At 39.1% G+C, this 8408-nt stretch overlaps 1 protein-coding gene across 1 annotated transcript; it reads left to right on the top strand.

The window, feature by feature from the left end:
• The first annotated feature begins 3914 nt into the window (after positions 1-3914).
• LOC126634133 (heat shock protein 90-2-like) lies at positions 3915-5127 on the top strand. The gene has a single exon (XM_050304627.1). It carries the CDS (start codon positions 4446-4448, stop codon positions 4881-4883), a length of 438 nt encoding a protein of 145 aa, XP_050160584.1. The 5' UTR covers positions 3915-4445; the 3' UTR covers positions 4884-5127.
• Positions 5128-8408: the final 3281 nt, after the last annotated feature.

Raw genomic sequence — 8408 nt, 5'->3', positions numbered from 1 at the left:
GATGTAATCTTAATAATTTTTCGTATACGATTTCGAGTGACACGTGTCAATAACGTGAGTAGCTCTTTAGATTTCTTATCTTTATGTAATCTCAATAATTTTTCGGATAGGATTTCAAGTGACAAGTGTCGCTAAAATGAGTAGCTCTCCAGATTTCTTATATTTATGTAATCTTAATAATTTTTTTGGATAGGATTTTGAATGCCATGTGTCGAGATGTAATTGGTTGTGCAAATTTTAAATATGATTCTTATTTACGTGACACTTCTTATCTTCAACTTTCAATGTTAATAAATAGGTTAGATATTAGGGTAGAATTCACACACATTCATCTTTGCCCTCTCTAATATCTCTTTCAATTCAAATTTGCAATGAATTCCAACTTTGGATCATCTTCGCATTTCAACTTGGGGTCCTCATCCAATTCCAAATTGGAAGATAAATGCAGATGAGACAAGAAGATGAGGAGTCCAATGAAGAAGATGAAGCATGTCACAACTTAACATATATGGCATCAATGGTTGGGGCTATGGCGTGTAAGGAGATTGAAGAACAACCTCAATAGGGTGGCTCTGTTGCTGGTCATTTTTACAAACCACGAAATAGAGAGATAGCACATGAGACTTTAATGAACAACTACTTCAACTCTAACTCCGCGTACACAAAAGAGGATTTCAGATGTCGCTTCCAGATGAGACGTCATGTCTTCAAACGTTTACTTCATGATGTCTAACATGTCAATTTATACTTTCCACAGAACATGGATAATGCTCACTTGTGTCAAGTGTTTGACATGTGAAGATATTTAAGGGCTGGAGAATGCTTTTAATATATAATAATGAAATCTTGTATATGTCAAACGTCTAGGGAAGGGCTTGAATATACAATTGGGTGTCGGGGAAAGTGCCTATATAAATAAAGTGGAAATTGAGAATTTAATTATGAAAATTGGGGTTAAGGGATGAACGGGAGTTAACTCATATTCTAAAGTATTCGGAGCCAAGTGGTATAAGTATAGTATGGGACGTGTTGGCTTGGATGCCTTAGGCATGTGTTAGCGGGATTAGAAGGGAGTAAGTACATTCATACATCTTGTTTGCACATATTTTATGCATTGAAAGAATTGTTACATTCTAACTATTATTTCAGTTGGTAATTTTTTGTTATGAACTAATTTGTGCACTATTGTTATTCTGATGTGTCTTCGATAAATTTTATATAATTTTTTTTTAAATGATGTATGGTATTTAATTTTATTTTCTACCATATCTTGGTTTTAGAATTTATTTCTATAACTAAGATATGACTCACATTCTAACTCGTGAATAGTCTATATTTGCAGGTTAAGGCGTGACAATTACTTATCAGAAAACTCATTCACCTTTGCTTTTCCTATGGTAAAATCAGTGTTCTAAAAATTAGCCTAGGCGGCCGTCTAGGCTCTCGGTGGCGGTGCCCCACTGCTATTTTGGCCAGGATGTTTACAAAAAGCGGAGAAGATTAGGCGGCCACCTAGGCGGTAGTCTAGGCTAGTTCTGCAACTTTTAATTCGTCAGCATCTGCATCCGATTCACTATTTGCAATTTTCGACAGCCTCAAACTTATCTTTCACGCTTTACTAAGTGAGGATAGGTTCTGCAAAATGTGGTTCTGAAGGTAAGTTCTGCACAGACCCCAGAAGATGAGGATGAGAGTGGATGTGGGTTCTGTAGAGATAGAAAGAGAGAGAATGAGGATGAGAGTAAATTACAGAGAGTGAGAGAGGGGAAAGACTTCGTGATCTATAGAAAATATCTATTATATTAAAGTTATTAGATAGACAAGGATTAAGGAGTAGGTGAGTGAATCCCAATCTCCCATGCCGGATAAAAGCAAAAATATTAAAAAACTTATTAATTAACAATTTCTTTGGCCCAATTATCTAGAAAATTTAGCCGTTTAAGAGAAAAGTGGGGTGGGTGGGTGACAACTATTGGTTTGTGGTTAGAGTTTCTTTTATTAAAAGTTTTGTGAGGCCCAATAATAATTTAAAACTTATGATCTTAGAAAATTTCTAAAATTTTACACAATACACATATTTGATCATAAATATTTATTTATGTATTCTTTTATTTTTCATTTTATCTTTCTCAAATTTTCTATACAAGTATGTTTTTTTTTTTGTAATACTTATTCATATATTATATAATAAATTTATTTTAAAAATACAAATCCGCCTAACCCGCCTAGACTCCGCCTAGCTGCCTAGGCACTAGGCTTTAGCTCGTCACCAACTAGCACCGAATGTCTTCTAGAACATTGGGTAAATGGAGAACGCCACATTAGTAGAGTCAATTGGAATTTTTTTGTTCTTTAGAGAACTCCACTATTTTGCAAAAGGCAGGACAAGGGTTGCACAATTACCCAAAACCTTAAAAACCAACGACCATCGGCCCAAAAAGTGAGGGTGATTGCTGGGCTTCACCAACCTCGTTGGGCTGCCCATCCAATTCAACTGTAAAAACATTGCATTTTGAAAAAATATAAATTTCTATCTAAGGAATATAATAATCTTCTTGAGCAGGAGGACATTTTAGGAAGCAAAAATCAAGAATTAAATGGCTTCAAGAGGGAGATAGGAATACAAGGTTCTTTCATCTTTCTACCATCATTAGAATGAGAAGGAACAAAATTGAAGGTTTGTTGAATAATGATGACGTGTGGGTGGAGGATAAGAAGGATCTTAAGCTGATTGAGGTGCATCACTTTTGTTCTTTATTTACTGATTCTTTTGATGGGACTTCTAACGGTGTGATGCCTAATCTTTTCCCATGTTGATCAGTCTTTGCTTGGTGCTTTAAAAGAATATGTGTTTCTTCAAAAAGTTAAAGATAGTTTGTTTTTCTATTGGTGCTTTTAAGGCTCCTGGGCCAGATGGTTACCCTGCTGCATTTTTTAGAATTTTCAGAAGTTATGTAGCTCTGACATCTTTTGTCTTATTACTGAGTGTTTTAAGAAGGGCTTTATTCCAAATGGTCTTGGTAGTACTTTAATCACTTTTGTTCCTATAGGTTGATGGCCTTCAAGATATTTCCCAATTTCGTCCTATAAGTTTGTGTTCTACTTTGTATAAGGTGGTGACCAAAATTCTTGTTAACAGATTGAGACCTATTATGAAATCTGTTATCAGTCTTAATCAGGCTAGTTTCATCCCTGGAAGACATATTACTGATAACATTATAATTGCTCAGGAAGTTTTGCATACTTTCTCCATCACTGGAGGGGCCAGAGGCTATATGGCTTGGAAAATTGATTTGTCTAAAACCTATGACAGACTTAGATGGGATTAGTGCTTGTTGAAGTGGGTATTGATGATTTGACTGTCAAGCTTATTATGGATTGTGTAAGTAAAGTGGATTATAAGATTGTAGTTTATTGGTACCATATATTGGACCTCATCTTTGGGCCTCATGCTTAAGCCTATAACAAATGTAAAAGGGGAGGGAGCCCTTATTCTATAAAAGGGACTTCCCTTCACCCTCATAAAAGGCCTCACATCCAGAGAGTCTCAAATACATGCCTCACAACAATATAGAGGGCAATACCCTCTCAGCCAAACATTGTAATCCATACATTCATACATTCATACAATAAATGGAATCAACATCAGTGTGGACGTAGCCCAAACATTAGGGTGAACCATGATACATCTTTATGTTCTTGTGCATTTGTGTGATTCACGGTCGGATTTACGTTGGTCCAAGATCCTCCGAATTTTGTGCATCAACATTTGGCGCCGTCTGTGGGAAACGACACGAAAGATATGTCGGTTCTCTTTCATTTTTTTATCTCACCACCGTGAAACCTCACCATTGTTTATCGTGGATCTACAAAACCCAAGAACCCAAAAGTCTCTCTCTCTCTCTCTCTCTCTCTCTCTCTCTCAGGAAATAAAGAAAAGCATTTTCTCTATCTCTCTGGAAGCGTCTGTTCCTGTATTGCTTTCTTCTCCCGTTGTTCTCGTTTATTTGTAGAGAAAAAAGAGAGAAAGAAACGGTTCGAGGGATTGAGGGATTGAGAGATTGAAGGGAAACAATACTTTATAAAAAAATGAGCAACGCCAGTGGTGATTCGATGGAGACAGAGTACATACGGAGACATCACATGCATGAGCCTAGAGAAAACTAGTGTACATCGGCTCTGGTTAGGCATATCAAAGCCCCTGTGCATCTTGTAAGCCTCTCTCTCACCATCTCTCTCAATTGGGACCTAGCTGACGGTGGATGAGCACAACCTGCTCATTATCGCCTACAAAAACGTCATCGTCTCATTCCGAGTCGCCTGGCGTAAAATCTCATCGATCGAGTAGAAGGAGGAAGGCCACTGCAATGAGGAGCACGTGGTGCTTGTCAAGCAGTACAGATCCAAAATCCTAGATCTTCAGAAAATCCTTGTACACGAGATCAATGGCGGAGGCTGAGACGTTTGCCTTCCAGGTCGAGGTCAACCAACTTCTGAGTTTGATCATCAACACCTTCTACAGCAACAAGGAGATCTTTCTTCGTAAACTCATCAGCGATGCCTCTGATGCTTTTAATAAGATCAGATTTGAAAGCTTGACCGACAAGAGTAAACTCGATGGTCAGCCAAAGCTTTTCATCCATATCATCCCTGACAAAGCCAACAATACATTGACCAAAATCGACAGTGGTATTGGGACGACCAAAGCTGATTTAGTGAACAACCTTGGTACCATAGCTAGGTCTGGCACCAAGGAATTCATGGAAGCCTTGGCTGCTAGTGCTGATGTTAGCATGATCGGTCAGTTCGGTGTTGGGTTCTACTCCATATACCTTGTTGCCGATAAGGTCATTGTTACCACCAAGCACAATGACGATGAGTAGGGGTGCTTAGTGGATTGCAATTCGACATTGTTGCGTAGGGATGCCCACGGCAATGATGCCTGGATCTGCAGTGGTCCTCTTCCCAACCTGATTGGGCTGTAATGATAAGTTTTCTATTATTAATTATATTATTATTCTATTTTGATATTATCTGCCATGCCTAAAAGAAACCACTTCCTCACATCATTACCGAGGGACAACGTTTGCTTTACAATGAGCATATTCTTTTACAGTGTGCATACGCTTTACAACGTTTGTTTGTTTGCAATCTTCCTTACAATTATTTTATTAATTAATATTTTATTATTGCATCTTTAATCGTTCCTGACTTCATTATTTAAAGTGGTAGGGTAAAACTTTATTATACAATATTTATTGGCCTAGAGTATTGTGACTGCCATTAAACTATGTCACTTATACAACATGTGATTTACCACACGACTAAATAAATTATTTATTTATTGAAGGCACATAGTACAATATTTTGTCTTGACAAACTTTGTCAATTTGATTTATTCATTATACGGTCATACTTATACTGTCATTTATTGTCAGAAATTATTGAGCAACTAGATCCACTGATCGACATTATTGTTGATTAAAGAAGCCTACCGACACTATTGATTAGCCTATTGATCACTGAGCCATATGCTTATGGTGACAAATATTTAGTTCGAACAATGATCTCTTGTCTAACCCGACAAGCGGACCTGAGTCATGTCGAGAATCAACTTATACTAAGTGTGTTGATGCACAAAACCGGAGGTCTTGGAACAACGTAAATCCGACCGTGAATCTGCAAGTAATGTAAATAACACAAGATGCATCGTGGTTCACCCCAAGGTTTGGGCTACGTTCACACTGATTGTATTTATCTGAGAGTATTTGTGAGGGAGAGAGAATAAGAGATTTGCTCTAGATGGGAGAGACTTAGGGTTTGTGAGGGTGAGGATGCCTTTTTATAGAATAAGGGCTCCTCCCTTAATTACATATTTGCCCCTTCCTTTATTACATAATTACATTTAAGTCCCCCGAGTATTTATATGAGGTCTAAATACGAGGCCCTAAATATGGTATTAACAGTAGTCCCCCAAGTCTTCAATCAAAAGAGTCTTTTAGCTGGAGACTTGAAATTCCGTCCATGTGTGGGCCGAAGTAACTAAATGTTATCTTGAACTGATGCTCGATATGAGGCAGTGCTCAATCTGAAATGACGTTCAACTAGAAGTAGCACACGCTGCGAGGTGCTCGGCTTGTGACTTATGTTGCCTTGGTTAGCTCGGCTTGCGTCGTTTGAAGGTGAGGGAGTCCCTTTTATAGAATAAGGGCTCACTCCTTAATAGATGAATGATGGGCTAGAGTTAACGCTCTCTAATGATGGTGAGGGAGTCCCTTTTATAGAATAAGGGTTTGTTCCTCAATACATAAATGATGGGCTAGAGTTGATGCTCACGGCGAGGCGGTTGCTCAGTAGGCGGCGATGCTCTCTAATGGTGGTGAGGGAGTTCCTTTTATAGAATAAGGGCTTGCTCCTCAATAACTAAGTGATGGGTTATGAGTGATGTTCGCAGCAAGGCGGTTGCTCAGCTGGCGGCGTTGTTTTCTATGATGGTGAGGGAGTCCCGTTTATAAAATAAGGGCTCGCTTCTTAGTACATGAACAATGGATGCTCTCTAATGAAAGTGAGGGAGTCTCTTTTATAGAATAAGGGATCGCTCCTCAATACATAAGTAATAGGATAAGTCCCCCAAGTATTTTTTGTGAAGCCCAGTTGAGGCCCAATATATGGTACATAATATAGTCCCCCAAGTCTTCGGTCAATAGAGTATGTTGGCTGGAGACTTCAAATTGAATCCATGTATGGGCCGAAGTGGCGATTGTTAGAAAGCGGTATTTGTATACCCTGCACTGAAACTTTGTAGGTGAAGCTTTGCAAATGAAGCTTTGAAGCTAGGGCTCTGTAAATGACGTTTTTGAAGCTGGAGCTCTGTAAATGAAGCTTTTGAAGCTGATTGACATGAGTGATGCTCATGAATGTTTATGTTGATTGACATGAGTGATGCTTATGGATGTTGTTATGAGTGATGCTCATGAACGTTGACATGAATGATGGTCATGAATGTTTATGTATGATTGTCATGAGTGATGCTCATGAATGTTTATGTATGAATGACATGAGTAATGCTCATGTATAATTTAGAGTACTGGGCGTACTTTTGATCACCTGGTTGGTGGCATGAAGGAGAGTACGAGTTGTACATTTCATCACCTGGTTGGTGGTATGAATGGCTAGTTGCCAAATGATTAGAGTACGGGTTGTACATTTCATCACCTGGTTGGTGGTAATAGCGGCAGGTTGCCGAATAATTTTGGAGTACGGGTTGTACATTTCATCACTTGGTTGGTGGCATAAATGGCTAGTTGCCAAATGATATTAGAGTACGGGTTGTACATTTCATCATCTGGTTGGTTGTAATAGCGGCGGGTTGCCGAATAATTTTGGAATACTGGGCGTACTTTTGGTCACCTGGTTGGTGGTAATAGCGGCGGGTTGCTGAATAATTGTGGAGTACTGGGCGTACTTTTGATGATCTGGTTGGTGCTATTTTGGGCTTATGGTCATTCGCCCTTTACACAACATTCCAACCCATTTACTTTGGGCTTTGTCGTTTTTTTTTTTTTACCCTATGATGGGGTTTATACATATGTCTCTGAAAGATAAAATAAATTACATCATTCTGGTGGGGTGTTTATTCATTGATTTTGCTTTCTGCTTTTCTTGATGCTTTTCCACCATTCTCCTTGTCTTTTCACCTGGCAGACAAAATGAATCGTAATCATAAGAAAATTTTTTCTTTTCTTCTTTTCTCTTTCCCTTTTCCTTTTCACTTTTGCTTTGCACCTCTGTCTTTGCTTTGCTGTCCTGCATGTGCACATTATCTTTTACTACTTTGTCAGACACTCTAATTTGCACCTTTTGAGGGCCCAGAATTGTACCAACACCTCTTTAATCTCAGCGAGGTTGAGCTTGGAGCAAAGCAACGCCCATCGTCGACTACTAACATCAACAAATAGCATCTGCTAAAAACCTTGTAGGTTCTTATGATGGATTAATAAGAACCTACAAGTTTTGTTCGAACCTCTACGGTTTGATGGAGACAGAGGTCCAAGTCAGAATGGGGAGGTGGAGCGACATCGTTGAGATTGTCAGTAATATAATTTCCTTGGGGCTTCTCGGACCGTTTCTCCAGAGCGGGGTGGAAATGGTGTCACAGTTAGCGCGGCGACGAGCGAGGAGAGGGTCGTTATTATCGCTGCAGCCGTTAGTCACGCCGTTGATATTACCACCGCGATTGCTGTTCTTGTGATGGGAAGACGGCGATGACTTATTGGGCTGTTCGTAAACTTCCTCTGACGTGTCAAATTTCTCATAAGGAATTTTGCTCAATGCTGCTTCTGAATCCGCCAAGTGCTTATTCGGAATCCTCCATTTCCCACTCTCTACAGGCTCCCGCAGCAACACAC

The sequence above is a fragment of the Malus sylvestris genome, chromosome 9, assembly GCF_916048215.2.
Source record: "Malus sylvestris chromosome 9, drMalSylv7.2, whole genome shotgun sequence".
NCBI classification, from domain to species: Eukaryota; Viridiplantae; Streptophyta; class Magnoliopsida; order Rosales; family Rosaceae; genus Malus; species Malus sylvestris.
This window is presented reverse-complemented; position numbering and strand designations above follow the sequence as displayed.

Coding starts and splice junctions, on each gene's coding strand:
- LOC126634133 (XM_050304627.1), top strand. CDS start 4,446: ATGGCGGAGGCTGAGACGTTTGCCTTCCAGGTCGAGGTCAACCAACTT.